The sequence below is a fragment of the Argopecten irradians genome, chromosome 9 (assembly GCF_041381155.1).
Source record: "Argopecten irradians isolate NY chromosome 9, Ai_NY, whole genome shotgun sequence".
NCBI lineage: Eukaryota > Metazoa > Mollusca > Bivalvia > Pectinida > Pectinidae > Argopecten > Argopecten irradians.
Genome location: NC_091142.1, coordinates 39,583,866 through 39,607,214, shown reverse-complemented (window position 1 = coordinate 39,607,214; position 23,349 = coordinate 39,583,866). Strand labels below are relative to the sequence as shown.

General features: G+C 35.4%; 1 protein-coding gene and 1 long non-coding RNA gene across 2 annotated transcripts in view; one reads left to right on the top strand and one right to left on the bottom strand.

The window, feature by feature from the left end:
* The first annotated feature begins 66 nt into the window (after positions 1-66).
* The window catches only part of LOC138332307 (uncharacterized), a 58,269-nt gene continuing 34,986 nt past the window's right edge, over positions 67-23,349 (top strand). Inside the window, exons 1-5 of the long non-coding RNA XR_011209805.1 lie at positions 67-174; positions 14,122-14,254; positions 14,616-14,868; positions 15,528-15,579; positions 18,618-18,764. This is a non-coding gene — a long non-coding RNA (uncharacterized lncRNA). The remainder of the gene's footprint in view (positions 175-14,121; positions 14,255-14,615; positions 14,869-15,527; positions 15,580-18,617; positions 18,765-23,349) is intronic.
* Positions 8,880-13,804, bottom strand: LOC138332305 (uncharacterized). The gene is made up of 4 exons (XM_069280344.1): positions 13,757-13,804; positions 13,302-13,505; positions 12,011-12,140; positions 8,880-11,590 (listed from the first exon to the last, which is right to left on the bottom strand). The coding sequence occupies exons 1-4, from the start codon at positions 13,802-13,804 to the stop codon at positions 10,362-10,364; spliced, it is 1,611 nt and encodes a 536-aa protein (XP_069136445.1). The 3' UTR covers positions 8,880-10,361.

Sequence of the window (23,349 nt, the reverse complement as noted above, 5' to 3'; positions counted from 1 at the left end):
AAAGAACTTGTACAAAAATTATATATGGACAAAATAAATCAAAATGAAAATAAGAGGGACGGGGGATAACTCTAACATGGAAATTCGTCACGGATAGCTTCTGAGCTGCTGGCGGATGTCACGTGCACGTTCATTGAACGTTGGTTCGGAAACAGAAGGTATTTATTTTAAAAGGTATTGGCCTAGGCCTATTCAATTATATTTTTTTTTAATTAACTGTATAATATTAATTTCGATTTTAATCAGTATCATTATTTATCACAAACAGACAATTAAATTATTCTACAGTAGGCCTACGAGTGTCGTCTGTTAAAGGCCTAACGTTATGCCACTTTATTTATTGCTTTCTTAAGGGCCACTACCTTTCAGAAACGGCTTTTAATTTTTTTAAAGGGAATGTATCATCACCTTCAGAACTGTTTAATTAGAATAAATAAAATGTTAATTTTCATAACGCGGGTCGTTTTATGTTTCCCGCCGTCGTCCTAAATGCCGCGCGGTAGTTGACTATCATTGCGCCAGACGGCAAAACAGCGGAATGAATCTCCACTGTTATCGTACATTAGACAGGAAATCTTGCATATGTTCGGTGTTGTAACCTCATCTTAAGCCATCGATATATATTTTCTTTTGTTATAAATGTTGTTAAGAAACCTTTAAATTTTGCTCCGGAAAGGTAGTGGGCCTTTAAGCTTGCATCCATACAGAAAGATCGATAGCAACACTTACATAAAACTCAAAAGATTAAAACAACAACTTAGACATTATTATTCAAGCAATGTTATGCTTTCCCCATTTCAAGGGACTTTTTAATAAACAGGCCTAAATATTTAATCCTGTAGAAGTCGTAGATAATCAATTAGAAGACAATCTGAGTCGTATGAAATTTTTAAAATCTGTTAGATGATTGTTATAATAATTACATCTTTATGTCTATTAAAGAAATTTGTTGTCACTGTAGGCCTAGAGTTTTAACGGAACACTTAAAAAATGAAGTGGCTATATATATAGTATATCCATGGGTTTAATCAACTGTCGTTACATTTGCACATTTTTTTACCCTAACCGCACGATTTCTAAGCTGTCGACGCTCATTCGCAGTTTTGCGAGCAATATTCTTCGTTTGGTGAGAGATCGTCTCGAATCGAAATTGGATAGAGATGAGAGATACTGTTCTGTACCAAAATTACTTTTTAAAAGACAATAAGTTGAGTGCTTGCTATCCTTCAACATATTGCGTGTTGTGTGCCACATTTTAATATAATGTCCACGAAGACTTTTAACAAGAATGCGTTTGAATTGATATTCAGATTTATTGATTATGTTCTTATTTGTGTTAGTCATTGAAAAGATAGAATTGATACAACTGAACCATGAAGATTTACCGTTTTCACATAATAATTTAGAGCATAATACAGCCTCATGTAGCAGGGGAAATTGGTGCGCTGTATGTTCAAGATGATACCAGTACATGCCCATCCCCTTGATTATATTAAAATGGATCGGAAAGCGTCCAAGTTCCGATCGTACAGCGAAGTTCGTACTTTTTTGTGTACACCAAAGAGAAATTTGCAAAGTTTTAAATGCAGAAGCTCGTTTTCCTAATTGTTGTAGATATCATCTAGAGTGGGCCCCAAATTTCAGAACCGTATAGCAAAATCGGATGGATTGTATGGTCGAACACATTCAGACTTGTTTTTACTGAAGGATTAAATGATAAGAAGTCTTTACGGAGTTTGAAGTATGCTTTCCGGGCTTTATTACAACATTCTTTTCTGGTTGCTGAAAAGTGCCAGAGGCAGAGAAGATCAATCCTAAGTATTTATAAGTGTGGACACATTCAATTGTATTGTTCTGGAATAAAAAAAAAAGTAATTTGATCAGACGACCCGAATGATTGAATACAACCACTTTGGTTTTTTGAATATTCACATTAAGACACCAGTCTGTGCAGTATGAATTTAAAAGATCGAGTTTCTTCTGGAGGCCTGCAGCTGAGGCTGAAAGAAGGACAACATCATCTGCGTACATCAGACAATTAAGAGGTGAAGACTGAAGGTAGACTGGATCTTGAGAGTCTTCCAAATATTTAGGTAGATCATTTAGAAATATTTTGAATAGGTTAGGACTCAAATTATCTCCCTGCCGGACACCTAGTTTACAAGAGAAGGAGTCGGTTAAAATGTTGCCTACCTTCACTCGTGACTTACTATGAGAGTAGAAGTTGTTACTGAGACCGATGTTCAGTAGTTTAAGTCCACTATGTATAACGCTGTCAAATGCTTTGCGAAAATCAACAAAACACGCATAGATGTGTTGCTTGCTGACTTTACATTATTTATCGATACATGTAGGCCTACATCTAACGTAACTAGGCTATGGGATTCCCCGAACATTCCTGAGGAAAGCCCCCCGGTTGTAGCCCCGACCAGCGATTCATTTTTTAGTTTATTTTACCTTTACAATGCTTGATCACATCTTTTGTTTTGATGTCAAATATGTAACAGGAGAGGAGAAAATGTAGCGGCCAGACCGGGATTCGAACCCGGGACCCTCCGAATACTAGCCGAGTGCTCTACCGACTGAGCTACCTGGTCACCGATGATCGACCCAGTCCAATCCCGCTACACTCCTCCCTCCTTTCTCGAAGTCTTCGCCCTCGAAGACACACGAGACCCTTCCAAACACCACCACCGTGGGTTATTTAGTTGGGCGCCAATTCTGTAACAGGAGAGGAGAAAATGTAGCGGCCAGACCGGGATTCGAACCCGGGACCCTCCGAATACTAGCCGAGTGCTCTACCGACTGAGCTACCTGGTCACCGATGATCGACCCAGTCCAATCCCGCTATTGTTTTGATGTCAAATACATATTTAAGATCTAATAAAAACTCTTTATTGTTATTTTTAAATTCGTCAACTTATGACGCAAAATCTTATCGAAACGTGAACTAGAAGTAGTCCGAACCTGCACTGTGTTTGTATTCAAACGTCATTGCGATTACGCTAATTTGAACGCAACTCCCCTCCCGTTGACTATACAGGTGCATATATGTAAATATATAAGTAAAATAGAACCATGTCCATGTGATGGTTTCCATATACATAAAAAGAAAACACAACTATAAAACAGTTTTTTCCTCCCTAGCGCTTTCTCGGCTCATGCCGGTCTTCAGGGGTTTGAATTCTTTTATTTGTAAAACATGACGTCATAGTACAATGGCGTCATAGTAAGATTACGTCATGACATGGTACATAGAGATATTGTGAATGGTTCTGGAAGAAACTAACAAAAACATGAGGACAAAATAAAAACTAATATGAAGTAATATATATATATATATATAACTGTAGGGTTTAAACTGTCTCTCCTCTGATAATATCAAAACAGTTCGTCGTAAACGTTTTGAATTTAGTTGCGTATTTACAGATACCTGTTCTCCACAAGCTATCAAAAGCTTTGATAAAGTAAACAAACCAAGCGTACACTTTGCTTTTTGTCTGTGAATATTTATTCAACAATGTTTTAAGAACGAATTAAGCATCAATAGTTCTACTATTTTTCCGAAAACCAAATTGATTCGGACAGATAATACAGTGTATCTTGCATAAAGACAGTAATTCAATTATTCAAAATCGAATTAAATGATTTTGCCCGATAACTTTGAAGAGAGATCATGATCAGCATCTCCGGATTTGAAAACAGGAATAAGGTATGGCGTATTCCGGGAATTAGGGTGTAACAACTGCGTTAAAATACTTTGCTTATGACGGAATCATAACATTTATAGAATATTTTATGATTTCATTGGATATATAATGAGGTCCGACCGATTTTCTTTTCTCTATAGGAATTTTAAGTGAAGGAATTCCTTAATTATATTAGCTAGCGTTGATAGAATCCCGAGGCTAAACAATTGTAAAAGGAGCGGGTCGGGTGTGACTTGTACATAGTGTTAAAGGTGATAAAAACAGAACGGACATGGGAAATGAGATAATACGCTAGAAACATTTGTAATGCCTATCTAAACATATACCAGTTTGATATTTGCTTACATTTTGTCTCTAAATAGTAAAATTAATGAAAGCAATCTTCAAATCTTTTCGACGACAGATTATTTTCTATGACTTACCTCCCTTGAGTTCCGATGAGTTGTGACGTCATCTGAGACAATCAACTACCGGAAGCCGGTGTGCCGATCGCGGAACTGTCAACATGCATGTGGATTTTAGCCACAGGTCTAACATGTCTAGTACTTACGGAAATACACACGGAGAAAAATATGTTATATTTTCGACTTATTGGGTAGCGTGATTTATCCCCTACATAATGACACATTATTGACGTCATAACCTATGAAATGACGTCACTACATGTAAATAATGATGTCATTAATGTCGCGGGTACATATATGTCATGTGGCTTATGGTGTGCCAGGGGTTAAACCACGAATGAATAAGTAGTTCTTTCCTATTCAGTCCACCCTGGAGTAATACGACTGTGCATGTATGTAATTTATAGTTTACACATAAAATTAACCGAGGAGTTTTGATATACATAGAATCTACTGGTAATTTCATGAGCGAAATAAGATCGTAGCGAAAATGGACAATTATTGGGGTCCACCTCTTTAGACCTACGTTTTAATAGAAAATCATCTGTTACAAACATACGGAGACATGAAAAATACATGCAAAGTAAAAGAAAAAAATCAATAATTTATAAGTTGTGTCCTTTTGCCCCCCATTTTCCTCGACTGAAATGCGCATTAAAAATAAAAGAGGTCCTTCTGCACATTTTTCATACTTCATTTTAGGGATTTTCATATTTATTTTGGGTTACACAACAATGTGCCGGTGGTGTGAAACAGGTATGTTCAGATCTAGTCCGCTAAACCTGCTCATATCATTAGGCTTTTTTAATTATTTTTTTTTTGCCTAATATATAGGGGGAAAAAAGCCTAATAATATAGGCAGGTTTAGCGGACTAGTTCAGATCGAGCAGGGTTGCATAATGATATGACGAAATTCACAGTTATCATTATTTAATTGCAACAGTTTCAGTTAAAGGGACAATTCACTCAGGCTAATTCTTTTACATAATCAAGAAGCAAAATATAGCATAAATATATTGTTCTACATTTCTTATGAAACATATTACGTAAAACATTGACAAATTCCACGACATTGTTTAGTATTTTAATTAATATCGTTGAAATATCAAATCGTTGATCAATACGATTCAGCAGGTACAATATGGACGCTGTACCCATACCCGAGCCTAAGTCACGCACGTTAAACAAAAAAACTACATAACCACTGTGAAGGTGATAAAATGATTTTTAGACAAGACAATTCACCTAATAAGGTAAACATACTACTGTCAGAGCGATTTGAGAAGTTCTAGACAACATTTGCATTACTCTGCGAGCAAGGGACAGGGTTCGGCATACAAGAAGTTCGACCACAATGTGTAATGGCGGACTGCGAGCGAGTTTGAACATCTACACACATGTCACCACCATGGGCTTTTCAGGCATATCACAGTAAAACTGACTAATCTAATTTCCATTAGAACTGGGTTTTTTCCGATATTTGTTCAAATTTTAATGTTCTCTTAGACTGAATTGTCCCTTTAACAAGGTTCGAAAAAATACCATGTTAAGAACGCTCTAAAGTCATCAAAATACATCGTAAAACTCATCTCAGCAATCATAAATACATTTAGTAATATTTTTCCTTCTCGGGGGAGACCTTAGGACCCCCCAAAAACAAAATATCTCGCCTTAAGCCCTCGCAAAATCATCAAAATACATCGTGAAACTCATATCTCAGTCATTCTAAATTGTAATATCTTTATCAGGGTCTCCCCCGAACCCCCAAAACACCACAATGCTCGCAAATTTGGCCAATTTTAGTACTCATTAATTTCCTGTTATATTCTACATAGTACACTTGCGTATATATATAGTAGAATGCGAATTTTACCGATTTTTTTTTTATTTAGACCCCTAGATCGTCTCATAATGGTCAATAGGCTATCTAGTGTGCTGTGGTCTGTGCGTATACTTTTAAAATTTACTAAGGTCGACAGGTTTCTTATTTCCAAAACTCCGCACGGTTAGAAAATATAATGAAGCGGTCTTGTAAATGATTTGTGTTTTATAAGAAATTAATGTTGTTTCATGGTCCTGTGTTAGTTGAACTATTACATGTGTATCTTGTCCACGAGTACATGTCATCCATATTAGGTCATTGTATCTAGTTTCTGTGTTTTGTGTCCCGTCTTTTTTATCGGCCGTGCGTGTATTGTTACTACTGTTTATTTTATTCTATTTCGTACACATCCGTAAAACTCATTATAGAACTTTAAGAAAATAAATAAGTCTAGCCCTTTCTGTGCGGTGTTCTGAAAGATTAAGCTTCAAATAGGAAATATAGAGGTGTGCAGTACGTACATAAGGCGGGATAGGGGCACGTTTATCGCGGTATGATAGGGTTTTGGATAGGGTATGAGGGATGGCGGTTTTTTTTTTTTAAATATGCATTATATGTACATGTATGTGCATGTAGCATGTAGTCTCATTGTAATTTGGGTCCATTTTCTTGTAAAGTTATATTTCTTCTTGTTGGTTTAACTTTAAAGTCTATGTTTTGAGTTTTAAGTTACAGACAAAAGTCAAGCGCAACCCCCTTGAACCTGAGTCAGTGGCACACACGTACACGGTGTCAAATGGCTTTTAAAGATGCTCCACCGCCGACAGAGCATAAATGATATTCACCATTTGAACAATAATTGGTGTTTAATCGTGTATATATATATGTCTAATTAACACAAACAATAATATAGAATAATTTATTTCGCCTTTGGTGCATGCGCAATCAGTACTTCATTCCATATAGGATATAGTAACACGGATTTTTTTCGGGATGCAATTAATTATATTTCATGTTTTTAACTTGAAGTAAAATTAGAAGCTCACAAACTGTTCAATGGTGGTAATGGTGTAAAGTAAGTAACTTTTGTAACTGAAGAAAAATACTAAATCGTCTGCTCCTGTTTTTGATAGTTAAAATTTACCATTTGTCAGCGGCGGAGCATCTTTAACATACTGAACATAACAATTTTATAGCCCAGAATATGACGATAAGAATGAGTAAGCTATCGTTTTTATTATATCATTGTATGTTATAGATTATATACTATATACGGATTCATTTCCACTATTCAATATAGCAACTACACGTAGCGCGACTGTTATAAATATCTATAATCGCCAATACCGCAACACTGCCCCATTGAGTTTCCCGGCTCTTGTCACAGCTGTTGGTCTCAGATGACGTCACGAATCTACGGCCACCTGGTGATATCAGGGGCGATAAGCGATGCGATCGTTCTAGACAAGGGGTCGTTGTGGACTTCGTTTCAAGCACATTTTATGGAAATTACGTCAAATACAACCTGTATTTTTTGTTGGAAATCATAAAGTGCACCACAATAAACAAATATCAACACAAAAATAGCATATTTAAAATATGTTTTTATCACCTTTAAATACGGTCTCTGTCACTCAGCTGACGGAGCATGCTTCTTTGGCTCAGTCGGTAGAGCCGTAGATTTCCACGCCGGAGACCCGGGTTCAATTCCTGGTCGGGGCATTCGACAGGAATGTGTATTTTCCCTGTTCTTCTACACAATGGTAGTGCCTAGATATGTTCCTGCTTATAATGTTTTGAACAGGGATTGAGATTACTGGTCCATACGCTGTAAGGTGTTGGACTGGGGTTTTGGCAGTATATGGTTCAGTAAGATAGCACTATAAATGAAACAACAGTTCCGCGCTATCGAAAGGAAACAAATATCATGCACTACAGTCTCACAAAGCACACACATGGACAACATATACATACATAAAGACCGATACTTACTGATTTGAACGCTAATAGGGAGCTACAGAAATCAACAATGAGCCCTGTACATTTTCAGTGACCACGGTTTTTATTTATCAACAAAGAAACCCCAAACTCGTGTATTATTTCTTCCGAAACAGTTTTGGGACAGAAGTTGTGATTTTATATATTTATCTGGCTGCAACGACACAATTAGTTCAGTAGCTCACAAAGAATGTATAGATTGAGGATGTACAATTAACTAAACCATTGCTTAAAGATGCTCCACCAATGACAAATGGTATTTTTTCTCTATCAAGAACAGAAGCAGACGAATAAGTATTTTTCTTCAGTTACAAAAGTTACTTACTTTACACAATTACCACCATTGAAAAGTTTTAGATTCTAATTTTACTTCAAGATAAAAATATTAAAAATAATTAATTGCATCCTGAAAAAAAATTCAGTGGCACTATGTTCTATATGGAATGAAGTTCTGACTGCGCATGCACCAGAAGCAAAATTAATGATTTGGTATTATTTTTTATGTTAGTTAGACATATTCCGTATTTGCATATTACAGAGTTATCTGCCGTGACGTCATGTGTTTTCGAGCGTAACGTCATACTTTTCCGAGAAAATGACGTGAATTGCGCTCAATTACAGAGTTATCTGCCGTGACGTCATGTGTTTTCGAGCGTAACGTCATACTTTTCCGAGAAAATGACGTGAATTGCGCTCACAAAATAATGACGTAGCAATCGATACCTACCCGCAAGGGAGCTAACTCTGTAATATACAAAGACGGAATATATACACGATTAAACACCAATTATTGTTCAAATGATGAGTATCATTTATGCTCTGTCGGCGATGGGACATCTTTAATTTAAGCAATATTTTATTCAAATACATTGTAAAATATAACCATTAAAGCCAACATATGTATAACTGTTTTATTTACAAAACATAATATTTTCATATGTTTATTAATGTTATAACGCATGCCGTACTTTCTGAACCAAACGACATGGTCATGTGCGTTATTCATCACTCGTACATTCATGATTCACCAATATTTGTTTACAAAACTGGCCATGTACTAGAATAACACACGGAATAATCTCACCGTCTAAATAAGTTTTAAATAGCTAATTTTTTACAATGTGATTAATTATCCTACGTTATTTACAAATGTGACACATTTGAACCTTAAAATGCGAGTACAAATGCAGATAGAGAAAATTTTCGCGCAATATATATATATATATATATACTTTTGTTTTCGTTCTAAATTGTGTCGCTGACAATATTACTGATATTTACATTTTTACATAAGTGTTACTGATAATATTTACACTTTATATGTACATAAACGCAAAATCTGATTGTTTATACTGATATAAACATAGACATCTTACCATACCATGCAGACTGGATTTATTGCTACACACGTTTGTTGATTGATAGAAAAACACTCATGTTCACAGATGCAACACGTTTAACGTTAGTTTCTTATTTGGAGCATAACTTCATCTTTTGAAATCATCAAACAAGAAATTGGGGTATACACGTACAGTAGTTTACATTTTATAATAAACATTCCAGTATTTTCACACGCTTGTGTAATCTTTCAATAACCTGGAATGCTGATTATATGACCACCAATGAAGTCGTAATATATCAGTATCTTGCTGATCGTGTGAATGAGCTTGTTATTATGTTGGAATGAAAATCCATCCATATATCGCGTAACCACGTGCACGTTATGTACGTGTAGTTGCATACCGTTTTACGTGTGTCGAAGTAGTATATTCGTACTCTGATCACAATGAACCCTGTAGTTTACTTAAACGATCATATCATATAAAAACTGTTCAAAAACACTATAACCATCTTGAATATCAGACACATCAATGCCTTCAATGATGTTTTGAAACAGATACAAATAGTCCCTTTTACCCACGATATCAAAGTTTTCAATGACCAAAAGGAAATAAAATGTATTTGCAACTGGCGTATACAATGTCCGCTCATTGTCAGTCGCGGAGAAATATGGGACGATTGTCGAAATTGGACAGCATTGTCTCTGACGTACTTATGGCATCATGTTATGTCAATAACGGTGTAAATACACAATGTAGGATCTTCGTCAGGGGAAACAGGATAAAGTTGCAACTGGCACACGCAATGTTCAGTCATTGTCAGTTGCGGGGTAATAACAACAATTAGAATGCGTATCCGGCAAGGACATCATTCTCATTAAAGAGTTCTTATGACGTCACATGACAATTTCCGTTGTCAATATATATGCTTCTTTAGGGAAATTAAATGTATTTGCGACTGGTGTGCTCACCCATTTGTCGGTCGCTGATGAATTTCGGGATACATTTTCATATATAGACGCTATTCTCAGTAAAGAGTTCTTATCACGTCGTATTATGTCCATTTCCGACTTAGATATACACCTCTTCAGGGACTGGGATGGAAGTGTGCCTGGTCAGTGATCGGCGAGAGAATGTCGCTGTGTCGATGACCGTGGTGAACGTGATGATGGTGGTGAGGATGTTCCTGTCCAGTTATAGGGTCGATGGCCACTGGATGTGTATGGGTTACACTCTGAAAACTCGATGGCGGCAAACTTTGTAAGATATATAGCATTTGTTCTTCCGTTAGAGATTGTCGCCCGCTGGTAGATAGTAGACGGTCTGACAATTGTCGTAATAATGACCGAGTACGCCGTTGACTTAGAATATCGGCGTTTCTTGATCTTGATCCGACATGAGCGTGTCGAACATTTCCAACGACAGGCATCAGCGGAGACATCTGGCTCTGACTGTTCACTCGACTGAGCTCCTGAAGAAGCTGCTTCAGGTCGGCTGTTGCAACTCCTCCGCTCGGTGTTTGAGAAGAAACTACTGCACCGTTTGAGTTCCGACCGCTACTGACGCGCCGGCCACTAGACAACAGGCCAAGCACATCGTTGACCAACGTGTCAAATTCACTTCCAGATTGTTGTCGGGTCGGCATTAAACCCGATAGTAGCGGAGAATGTCGATTTGGCCGACTTATAGTTCCAGTATTTATCCCATTCAGCCGACTCAATTCCTTCGCAAGTTGCTGCTCTAGTCGACTTCCGGAGGGTGTGGTAGATGGACGTTGCGGACGTTGTGAACGGGAGTTAGGCAGACGTCTGAAGTTATTCCTTCTGCCTAGACCAAGTCCCCTCGACTGGGGATTTCTTCCTCCTCGTCTCGACGCTCGCTCCCCATTAGACCCGATGGACCCTATTCTGATTGAGGGTGGGAGATTTGATAAGGTTGCTGCTAAAGATTGTGATCCTTCACTGCCTCTAGTGGGAAGCATGCGAGCCCCCCGATCCGTTGGGTTCCGAATAAAGTTATGACCTCTCCCTACGGGAGTCAAAACAGCACTCGCTCCAGGGTCCGAAGTTTGACGTCCGTTCGGATTGAAAGCGATTTTAAGGAGCACGCCGTTCGACTCCCTCTTTGACTGATTGGGCCTGAATTCAGTTCTTGTACTTGTTCGTGGCGTAGCTTGTCTAGTGGGAGTAACTTTAGGCACAGTCGGACACAACATGGCGGGCTCCCTGTCATTCTCTTCAGTCGGACACCAACAACGACAGTCTTTCCCAACAAAGGCTTCTTTGAAAGGGCAGTTTGGAATGACAGAACAGTGACCTGAGAAAAAAAGTAAATCCTTTAAGTCACACAACAAGGAGAAAGTGTTGGAAATAAAACTATATATAGACGTGGCATTCTTTGAATGTTATCATTTCTATAATATTGGTAATTGATAAAAAAGGAGGGAATGTTTTGTGATAATTGATTACATTTATAGAAGTATATGTTCTTTAAACTTAGAAGAAGTAAGCGAATTAATTTCACCTCGAAATATATGAAATTATATTTCATGATGCACAACTATTTACAAATTATGTCAAATGCGAATTTTGACACCGAGAAACGTTTTGATACATGTTCAATATAGTATGGCTGTTTCTTGAATGAATATTTTGCGTCGAACATTTTCGTCGTATGTACGAATATATGGTGAAATAATGAGATGGACGATGCAATATGTTAAAAGAACATTCTTACCTGAACACTTATACATGGCGTTGACTGACATAACATCCCGGAAACTAATTCGCCTGGCCTTGCCCATCTTTTTCTGGAATCTGTGATCTTTTGCTTTCATCGTTATCGCAGATCTATTGAAGGAAAACGCCTGAAACACAATTCAATTCTAGTTCATAACCCAATCTTAATTCATTGCGTAGTGAATTTAATGATTTTTAAACGCTTTTATGCTTTATATGTTGATTTTGACCAAAGAAGTTAAATATTATTATTTCTGTTTATTTGAGGAACTAAGATCACTTGTACAGACTTTCATAAGCCATTTTCCTACTCTTGCGGACGTCTTTGTCTTATTGTGATTATGACGTCAAAAACAATTGGGAGGGAGATGTTGTTCAAATTCACCTTCTTTAATCTGTGTTTGAGGCCTTAATGAGAGTAATAAGCGAGATTGCTCCATGATTAAGCATTAAATTTTACTTTTCTCTATTGTTTCCGTGAGTTTATTAAATCATTGACAGTGGCGTAGGAAGATGAAACGTAATGGGGAGGGGGGGGGGGCAAAGGTCCTCAATATATTGTAATAACAGAGATGAGTTTTGAGGCGCGAGATTTTCGTGTTTGGTGGTCCGGGTGTCTCCCCTGTGAAAAAAACCTACGATTTATAATTGGCTGAGATAAGTTTTACGATGTCTTTTTATGATTTTGCGACCGCCGAAGGCCAGAGATTTTGGTGTTTTTTGGGGGTCCAAGTGTCTCCTCCGGGAAAAAATAATACGTTTTAGAATGGCTGAGATGAATTTTCAATGTGTTTTGATGATTTTAAAGCGTTCTGAACATGGTAATTTTTCGATTTAAAGTTACCTGCATTTAGAAATGATTATTGTGAATGTCGTCATTCCATTATGCAACCCTGCTCGATCTGAACATACCGGATGCACACCACCGGCATATTATTGTGTGACTCAAAATAATAATGAATTAATTGCCCTGCTAAGACATATAAACAAATATCTTTTAAGATATTTTTTTTGAAATAGTATAATCCCTTGATGGACATTATTAGTCTAGGTCGTGTATTAAATTTTCATTTTTTAAGTTTGAACATTGCGTGTTAACGTTTTAGGAAACGCGCCGCGGAAAATTTTCTAAAATGAAGTACGAAAAATGTGCAAGAGGACCATTTTTTCTTTCAAATGAGCAATTTAAGAACATTTCACGCGGCGAAAATGGGGGGGGGGGGCAAAAAGACATGTTTGCCCCCGCTTCCTACGCCCCTGATCGAGTATCGATGAATAACGACCCTTACCGTTTCTCCATAGTGCATAATGCTCAGATAATCGTATGGGATGCTGTAGTTTGTCGTCTGCTCGGGGTCAATCTTTTGGAAGTTAAACCTGACTGGCGGGAGAATGTGGTTGTACAAGACGTTGATATACGAGTTCCGGTCTGGCCGGGCTTGTTCGTGGAACATTCCGATAGCATGGCCTATCTCATGTAGTATGATGCTTTTCTAGAAAATACCAGAGGAACATCATTTCATTATGATATGTTTAATAAATGTTTAGGTAGTGAAGTTCAAAAATGAAAAAAAAAATCTATCAAAAATGGGCTAAAATTACTGCAGCTGCGACATTGACAATAATATGCCAAGTGCCTGGGGCTCAGTTAAATGAACATTCCTTAAATTTAAGGAATTCCTTAACTTAAAATTCTCCATGGAATGTTTCTATCATAGCAGTTATCGTCACTTCTAAGACCCACCTTTCTGCACGGTTTTGCCAGGCCCACCATTTGGTTCTTCCGCTTCATGCCCACATATGAGTGACACCTGTAGCAAATTCATACATTATTTGTTTAAGTGATTTTTTAGTAGTATTTAAAATCTCGGAAACATTACTCTTTCGATTACATTGATAAAAATGTCATTAAGACAGAACAAATGATAAATAAATGCACATAGATCTACACAGTTTGTGTGTTTTCAATATAAATGAAACATGGAATATTTACTTTTCTAATACTATTTATTTATATTTGTTTATACATAGCTTATTTTATTACCGCATATATATAGATGGCTTTGAATTCGGGTTTTCGTCATACATTTATGTCTGGTCTATTTATAGATGCTTACCCATCCGAATCCTTTATCTCTAATGAGTATTGATCTTCGGACGAGGCGGGGACAAATCTGACACACGTGTAGGACTCCCACTCCCTGAGTGACAGGTGGATGTCACGCCTCTCTCTACTGCCTAGGTAAGAAAGGGTTCATAATTAACAAATATAAATTACAGTGTGTGTCTATCCTAGCGTAGGTAAAGAAGACACAACATATATCAGAATCAATGTTTATAGGAATCAGTTCAGTGGTTCATTATAGCGGCATTGTTTAAACTCCGCGCTGCAAATCATTATTGGTATTATTTATTATTTTCATAAAATAACTCTTTTCGATTAATTTAAAGAAAAAATGCATACTTATAAATTTTCATTCATATTCATGAAGTAATTAATTATTTGACACCGTTTTGACCATAAATTGTTGGTGTGGAAACCAAGGAACATGACTTCTAAATTGCGTAAAAATGTTTTGTGTTGAAGTAGTTTCTTTTAATAGGTGAACCTACTGAAATCTCGTGAGCGCAGAATATAGGGAATCCTTCCACCAGGCCAATGAACGTTAATATTCTTCACTAACGCTCTTTTAACTCTCGTCTTCTGACCCTCTTCTGGAGCCACTGCAGCCGTTTTGTCCGCTGGTGAAACTCCTTTTGACTCAGCCGTGTCGTCCGTTCGTGAATCTCTTTTTACTCTCTCATCCTCCTGTCTTGGACTGCAATAAGAAGAAAAAACAAGTTGGATGAATATAGGTAAACCGAATTAAATCATTTTTCTGTTACGAAAAACTGAATTAATATACTCATATTCACATACATGTATAATCATGTACATGCAGTGGCGAACGTGGTGTGACGAATGATTAAGGATAATGCATGTATGAAACAAGATTTGTTAATAGAAAAGAAGGATTTTTGAGAAAATATTCGTCTCCATAACCTATTATCTCTTTTAAAAAATTGGATAAGAATAAAAATTATGCTCGTATTCGATAAGCATATACAGTAAATGTAGTTGGAATTAAATTCATTAAAATAGAAACGTTATTATCGGTTACTATCATTTTCGTATGTCCACCCTTGACTATTCCATAGCAAAATTGTAGCCTCTATATGGGACAACGCATAAGACAAGCGGTTTTGTCCTTTGACGTAATATGATCGATTAACACAATGGCTTACGAGATAAGTGTCGCTATTTGTAATCTTCAAATGAAGTTCCCAAAGGCCTGTAATTGGTCAGTTGTTTTCTCCTGAAATGAAGTTTTGTTGTGGAATAGTCTAGGGATGAATATAACGACAGTGGTAATAACCCCTGGAATGTCGAGAATGATTTCAATAAGTGAAACACTGACCTGTATTTTCTTTCCATGTCTTCTTGTGTTATCAGCATGTCATATTCTACTTTATAGGTGCCGGGGCCAATGTCTGAACTGAAGCTGATACCTGTGATGGGAAAAAAGGGTAAAAACTTTGAAATTAAATAAACATTTAATATGACGCCATACCGTAAATTGTTGATAAATGTCGGATCATGTGAACAGATGTGTTAAATGACAATTTTTCAAATAGCCAAAAACCAAACGTATCTATAATTAAAAAAAAATCCCCTAGCTGTTTATATTAATTTAAGAATATCATAAAATTATAAGTATCCTAGCATCTTAATTATGACAAAAATAAGTATGCATACTATCAGCTGTTGCGCTCACGGCGATTATTTTGAGATATCTTAATTAGGGATCGGTTCTTCTTATTTAATGAAAACTTAACACATGATGTATAAAAAAATCTGTATCTCGTAAGCGAGACCATAGGTGATGAATGTGTATTTTACAAAATGCATAAATCACCTTGGTTTATGGTATTATTAACGTGGGTTTTACATTTTAGCACTATGCGTATATTTTGCGAACTTAATCTAGTCTTTTAAATTATAACGAAACTACGTTATTGCTTTTTCAATATGATTAATGGCTTAATTTCATTTCGTGTTTTCGGCTTACATACATTTTGTAAATTTTAAAAGTAGACGAATCTCTTTAATCTGAAAATGTTATGTGATCATTATGAAAGTAAGTTATGACAATATCATAATGATAAGAAATAATATGCAAATCGATGTTAGAAATATTCAAATTGGCTCTTTGTAAGCTTTGACGTGGTTAACTGTAACACGACTCCACGTCATTCAGTGATTTATGACTTTGACATTTTCCTCAACACGTTATATGACATGTTCAAACGATTTCAGATGTCACTATAACAGTCTATATAGTCTTTGATATGATCATACAAGTACGTCTCATATATTTAGTATAACATGCACATGTTTTTTTTCATGAATTTGAAGTATACTTCTTATCACAAAATCACAAAATACCTTTGATCGATTTTATTGATACTTTTAAGCAGATTTGAAAACTAAAATAATTAACAGTTACTACTAGATTATTTGATATATATGATCTATACTTTTTTAGTTCAACAAAATGAAGGAAAAACATCATGAAAAAATACATTTGCCTGCGCAAGGTTGTGTAGTATAACAGCATTTAATAACTTCTTGTACACAACGTATGATACAGTTTCTGATAAATATATGACCACTATATACATACTGTCAGATAAAAATGGTGAGTATATTATGAACAGCATGCAATATCTAATGCTAATATATAGAAAGCATGTTTTTATAGAATATATTGGAGCTGATTGATGATGCGTAGCTAGAAAGCCTGAGAAGGGATACAAGGCACAGACAACAAATAATTTGAAGTATATATATTATATGTGTATGCATGGCATAAGGATATCGACCTCTTTTAAATGTAAGCACACTGAATCATTTATCAAAACCACGTAATGATCAGTAAGTAAGCGTATGGTATATTAATTATTTAAAACACAAAAGAGCAAAGCTTGCAGATAAATATAATTGTTAGCGATTTTTAGCTGACTATAGATATTGATTCTTTAAAGGATTTAATCTTGTATGTTAAAATAATTTAAGGTAAATGGGCAAATGTGTTCAGTACACATATAAAATGTTTCTGTTGCCATCACTCCTCATTTGATAATGGTTTATCTATCCAGATATAATTTGTATTGTGAGTGTCGTTGATAACCCAGAAGACGGATATTCTTTTGAACCACATGGTTCACATCCATACATATACCGGTATATGAGTTCGAAATCGGTTCAAGGTTGTATTATCAAAATTATTATTCGTTGCCTCCCTAGCAGCTAAATGGGTTTTTTTTATCATGTACATCATACTGTACCCCTTTGACAGTATGTGAGTTTACAAAATGCCTGCAGTAGAAGAGGATATAGCCAAGAAAAGCAAAGGCTGATAACTCACTTTTACCTGATTCTGCTGCCATGGTGGCGAACATTTCGTCAATGGCCTGAGGAGGCTATTAAGGAAGAAAAGGAATTTTATTTAAGTTAATTTTTTTTCGATTTGATTTGATGAAATAGATCAGAGTGATGATAAGTCATAGCTAGATACAATACACCTTAATGAATATTTATAATGATCAAAGGAACATCTGCTATCTGTATATGTGCTGTGTCACTGAAACAATAGCTCCATTGTCTCGACATCATGTCAATTAAAACCTCACACCATCCATTTCGTTTATGACTAACATGAAATATTTAAAAATTGGTTTTTCCGTATATATTTATTATTATTTTCATGAAATTACTATCAAGCAGAATATTTGACGCGATAAAATCTTACTATCAATTTCTAAGAACATTAGGTACCGAAAATTAATTCATCTTGTGAGGAATATCATTTGTTATCGTTAAGTATTTTTTAGTCATATACACTTAATTAGAACACTCGGATAACTCGAATATTTATTTCAGTCCCGCTGACCACGAGTTAACAATGTTTAACTGTAGTTTTGTATAATTATAGTGATGTCTAATTAGCGACTTACCGAACTATGAGGAATATCTGCCAATGAATTTGGCTCCGCGGCTCCTGTATTAACCTTGCCAAGGCTGACAGGTGGATTGGGATCCTGCTCCTCAAACAGAGATATTTGTTGCTGGAACTGATCCCCTAATCGTTTTATGAGTTGTTCTTGTTGCTGTCCTTCTGCGGGCTCTATCGCCGCTAGTTCTTGTTTCATATCTCTAATCTGCTGCTCAAGTCGGCTTGCAGTTGAACTACCCATCTGGTTTTGTCCAACAAGACGATCAAGGAGCTGGGAGTTTTGTTCGAGTTCCCTGGAAATCAAGTCCCGTGTCTTTGGCATTACCTCGAAGGCTTCAGTCTGGCGGTTCATTGCCGCTATATCATTTATATTCATTGTTAGACTCGAGTGTCTTGACTGTGGCACTTGGAATGTTGGAGTATTTCTCGATGAACCCATATGGTTTCTAAGAACATTGTAGATCTTTGACTGACTATTTGGATTTAATCTGGTAAATAATTGATATAAATTACTTTGAGGAGTTCTAATAGCATTTTGAATATTTACAGGGCGAACTGAAATAGCCGGACGGCGATTTGTTACCATGCTAAAGAACTGTCGCCTGTATACCCCGGCTGGTGCTGCCGCTGGCATAATGGGAGTCACTGTAGGTAACACTGGATTTAACGTGGACATTGGAGGTCCCACAGACTGCTGTACGTATATACTGTTATGGTACGGAGGCACTGGCGTGGCCGTAAATACTGTATTATGTGATATGTAACAATTCACATTTAAAATGTTGTTTGTACATCCCAATATAGCACAGAACAAAACATGCATCCATTGCTTTAGAAAATCCATGATTAGAAGTTTATCTGTAATCTGAAAAAATAAGAACGTTATATATAAGAGTTAAAGAACGTTCCATGAATTAAATTTAAAGGATGATGGCTTATTTAGAAGATCGGCTTATTTTATAGGCTTTGTCACAGATTCAGAGAAATGAATTGTACAGTATTAGCATATATGATCATTTACATATACTAAACTCGAGCAGCCAGGCGAACAGAGCTACGGGGCGTTAAGTTTTCTCATAATTTTACGTAAGTTAAATTACAGAGAAGTCAGCCTACTCGATTCTACCTATACTTGCCACTTTAGGACAAACTTCTTTGAATTAGCGCAATATTGATGCCAATTTAGTATAAGGTAAGCTGTCGTGCAAGTAGATCATTGAAGTAATTGATTTTAGTTCACTAATAAAGCAAAATACTAATAGTATATATGGCTAGCAAAATATAGTATTACAATCTAAAGAACAAAACCTTAAATTAAATAAGGCAATATAATGAAGATAAATAAGATAATACATTCATAAATTACGTGATAGATTTATTGTAAATCTCTTATTTTGGTGAGATAACTCAAACGCTAATTCAGATGTTACGCGAATAATTGTACAAAACATATATACTTACTAGCCCTTGGTCGCGAAATGTCGTATTTGGTGAACATGTTTAAATTAATGAAGATGGGGAATAAAGTGCACGCGAAAATTAAGTGGTTCATAGAAAAGATTAAGAAATAAAAACGCATATCTGAATGATTCTAGGACTATGAAAGGTCATGTCTATGTAAACGAACTTATTTGATGCAATTAAGATTTATAGCAAAAGTTTGTTTAAACAAATTAAATGACCGCAGTTATGAATTTATATATTCGCTTCATTATATTATGAAATAACCGATTTCATATTTATAGGTGAACTTTTTGTACGAAATGCACTAAAATTAGATTGCTGCTAAAATCTGCGCTCTTGCACTATGTACACAAGTGATTTACCTGTGTTTATAATGTCCTCTTCGTGAGTTGTTATCTCCAGGTAAATCCAATCATGTTAATCTCTATAGGAGAAGGTTACCTACACAATGACGAAAAAGATCTCATGAATATTTCGTCAATGTTTAGACTCTGTACAATCATTTTTATAATGGTACGTAGGATTTCTGAAGAACTGGATTTCGTTTAAACTTTCATTCTGTGTGGTTCTGCATTGATGAATTTCTTCGACATCTCATAATATTGTAATGATAATTTACTTTTTTCGGTACTATTAATTTATCATTTGCTAGTTTGACTTCTTTGAAACATCCACATATTTTCCGCCACTTCAACAAGATCTTTATCGTCTGAACAAAACCACAAAATGTCGAACTCATAACTTAAATGAACATAGATATATTGTTCAATCAAAGTCATGTGATTCGTCGTCATATGTAAATCAATGTATAGCAAGGTTAACACGCCCACTGAAGTGACATTTAATTAATATCATACCATCAATATGATAATCATAGTCAAAAGATTCGGCCCATCAGTTTGACTGGAACTAAATTTAGACCGCCAGTTTCTTCCTTGTTGTAGTTACACAGTAAATTGACATTTATATATATACATACGTAGGTAATTTCTCACACGTTTAATTTCAATTCGGTTCATAACTATATCTTACAAGTGTATATAGACATCTACCTCAATCGAAGACGTCGTTCATTAAAAAAGAACACCTACAACCTTACTTACTTTAAATCAACGTCAAAACGTCATGTGTTTCATGAATGACATATATAATATATCATTAGTATCAAAAAGGTGTATGTCAAGTGATACGGCATTTCAATACTACGCTTTACTGCAACCTCTGTATAAAGACCACTTGTATAATAAGACCAAATTTCTAGGGTCTCAAATGACCAAATTAACCACAATTTAATTTGTGTATAAAGACCACCTGGCTGTACAAGACTTTTTTTCTGTTCCTTGAATGGCCTTTATCGACAAAATGACTGTATATGGTAATTCACCTACATATATTAGTAGATTTCCACGTGATTACAAAACTATGCTAATCGGAGACTCAATTAGAAACAAAAACTATTAAATACGAGCGAACTTTAATTATTGTAATGCATACAAATAGGATTGTAACATGTCATTAGAAAAGAAAAGACCTAATGATATAATCTATTTTTCTCTAATATGAAATCTGCAGCCACAAATTGACAACGCAATTAATTATCGAACAAGGTACAACGTTTTTTCCATACATAACTTAAGTTCATCATCGACCGCAAATCCATTACATTTATGCTGCAAATAGTATACTCCGTGAGTCATGGGAACATATAACAAGTGTTGTGAATGGAGACAGTGTATTGCTATATTTGAAACTAATTTGACTTCATCATACAGGTCATCAGGTATTCATCAATTTTGAAAATTATTTCAACGGTCTAAAACTTTAACAAAAAGTGAACCCCAAACTAGATTATTAATCCACGGGACAATATTTGGGCTTAGGTGAAGAGCAGAGCAAATCATTTTTTTTTTATCAAATACGTTATAATGTTTGTTGATTTTTCAAAATTGACACCATCCTATTTTGGAATGCCATACTTAAGTGTTCACATGCTGCACCGTATCATATATACCAAAATATCGTGTGGTTGTATCACGGATAACGTCAAATAAGGCATGATTCCTTCAGTGATTTATAACTGTCTTTACAAGATAAACAGTTCGACTCTCGTATGAGAGGTATGACATTAGTTTATGTACAAAAAAAGATTAAATGTGTCCTTTTTGAACATGATAATACCATCTTTCATCTATCTGTTACTATGGATTCGCTCGACAGAGAGTCGTCGATAATGATAGGGTGGTGGTGGGATATGAGTGTATCAAATAGAAGAAAGATATATCAGTCTTTACAAAGGTGGTAAAATTAAAGACACTTCACTGCCGACGAATGATATTTTTTATCTATCAAAAACAGAAGCAGACATATTAGTATTTATCATCAGTTACAAAAGTTACTTACTTTCCACCATTACCATCATTGTAAGTTTGAACTTCTTATTTTAAATTTATATGTATTTAAAATAATTAATTGCATCCCGGAAAAGACTCCATGACACAAATGAGGTACTGAATACACAGACAACAAATGCAAAATGAATTATTTCAATATATGTAATTTTGTGTTAATTAGACATAAACATCAATTATTATCCAAATCTTAAATACTGTCCTTATCCCAACATGTTCATGAATATGTTCAAATTTAGAATTTTGTTGAATCATATGTATATACTCATTGTTACTAGGAGAAAACTAATATAGGCAATGCCTGTTGTTTGATCCTTTTTCGTTATTCGAAATAAAATTTGTTGAAATTAAATTAATTCTTATCCAAATGATACATATTTTTATACTCCGTCAGCGGAGAAATTAACGCAAAGAACATCCCAAAGTTTTAGCAAAATATAAAAAAAAAAACATCCCAAAATAGCAAAATATAAGGATGATAGTTTGTTATTAATCGTCAAGGTTTTCATCCTTCTGTGTGTACTATCTTTCATGGCCGCGATTCGCATAAACTATTAATTAATTAGTAAATATGTCATCAATATTTGATTAAGTATTTATAATCAATTACATACCTCGCGTGCGTCAGAGGAAATCCTATGGAGACGTTATGTTTTCCAGGAAGTCTTTTCCGTATCTCCTCGTCAGGTACGTACGCTGGGAACTGGCCTGCTCGCGCGCAGTTCTAGGAGATGGGCGGGACAAAGTTGATCGTCATTAACCGCCTCTGTCACCCTTTGTAATATATGTTACGTATAACAATTAAGTCCTGTATTCATTTCAGTTTTATAGAACGTCTATGGGGAGTAACCTACAATTTATGTACTTAGTTGCTCATTAATTCATTTCACATTCGATGAGAATGAGTGGTACGTCTTTGTTTTTACAATAGACAATTATGCAGCATTTAGCGCTATTGTATTTTAAGCAATATAAAATGTATTTCAATGATAAGCTACTGATTTGTGTTTTTTATTCTCAGTAATAAGTTAATAAAATAATAAGTTCAAATGCAATACGTTTGATTATTGTTCTTCGTGATTTCATCATATAAAAAATAAAATTCATCTACATTTAAGGGATTTATTTTATTCATCCCTGTCATAAATGATTGAAAATGGATAAGAAAAAACCACAATCGACATATAACTAAACGCCATTCATGAATGTGACCATGTGCTCCAGAAAAACAGTGTCTGTTGGTTCATTGATGATACCTTAAAGTTATATGTGCCGTAAATGTTATTTTTTTATTCATTAATCTACTAGTATTGAAAACCATAAGGTTTTTATGAATTAAGCCGTGAAAATCATTCAAATGGCTTCAGATGCCTTTTAAACGTTAGTTACAACACAGAAATTATGTACTC

Excerpts from the sequence above, each read along its gene's own strand:
- LOC138332305 (XM_069280344.1), bottom strand. The coding sequence starts at position 13,804 with ATGAAGCGGAAGAACCAAATGGTGGGCCTGGCAAAACCGTGCAGAAAG. Across the intron at positions 13,506-13,756 it reads TGGCAAAACCGTGCAGAAAG|AAAAGCATCATACTACATGA; the intron begins GTGGGTCTTAGA and ends GGTATTTTCTAG. Across the intron at positions 12,141-13,301 it reads TTATGCACTATGGAGAAACG|GCGTTTTCCTTCAATAGATC; the intron begins GTAAGGGTCGTT and ends ATTGTGTTTCAG.